Raw genomic sequence first — 694 nt, 5'->3', positions numbered from 1 at the left:
TAAAATCAGGAATATCCTTGAAGAAGCATCCCATTCAGAATGCGTCCTTTATTGTCTCCATAAAAAGTTGAATTCGCTTTTGTATTGAGACCTGTTTATGGATAAATTTTCCAGAAGCGTCTCGTTGTTGTTGTTGTTTTTTTAGCTCCGCCGTGGAACAGTGCGAAGCTGTACGGTGCCACCTGCAAAAGCGATCAGTTATTCGTGCCCGCTGGTTCGTCGACATTTGAGTCGCCACAGCCACCTTACAACTTCATACTATCTTTCGTTATTCCGGTTGCTACAAACCACTCTCTTCCGAGTGCCACCATTAACAATAAAGTTCCTGTGTACTGCGTTGTGCTGTTTTTTGCCAATTGCATACTCACGGTAAAGGAGGTGGTGTTTTATTCTAACTCTAACTTGTGCTTTCTCGAGAAATCGCAGGACCTTCTCGGTATCGGAGACACATGTTCTCATGTTGGCTGCGTCCAAATGCATTTTGCGATGTGATTTGTCTCTGAAGCCCACGCCACAGGAACCGGATCGTGACTCAGAAGTTTTCTTATTATGATCGTGTCGTTTATCAGTGTCTTTGTTGGCTGGAGAGATTTAGAGTACGTTCCTTTATTTATTGTTTTCATGGGATCTAAAACCACATCCAATTGCCCTCTTTCTATTCCGTAACCCACGCACTTGAGGGTTTCGGATTTTT

General features: G+C 43.2%; 1 pseudogene across 1 annotated transcript; it reads right to left on the bottom strand.

Moving 5' to 3' along the window:
• Positions 1-245: 245 nt before the first annotated feature.
• TEOVI_000374600:pseudogene lies at positions 246-693 on the bottom strand (annotated as a pseudogene). Its single transcript is given in 5 exon segments — positions 246-374; positions 377-379; positions 382-480; positions 483-608; positions 610-693. Coding segments are annotated over 5 exon segments (441 nt in total).
• Position 694: the final 1 nt, after the last annotated feature.

This window comes from Trypanosoma equiperdum, assembly GCF_001457755.1.
Source record: "Trypanosoma equiperdum strain OVI genome assembly, contig: ctg_808, whole genome shotgun sequence".
Classification (NCBI taxonomy): domain Eukaryota; phylum Euglenozoa; class Kinetoplastea; order Trypanosomatida; family Trypanosomatidae; genus Trypanosoma; species Trypanosoma equiperdum.
Note: the sequence above shows the minus strand (reverse complement) of the source record. Positions and strands in the feature narration are given on the sequence as shown.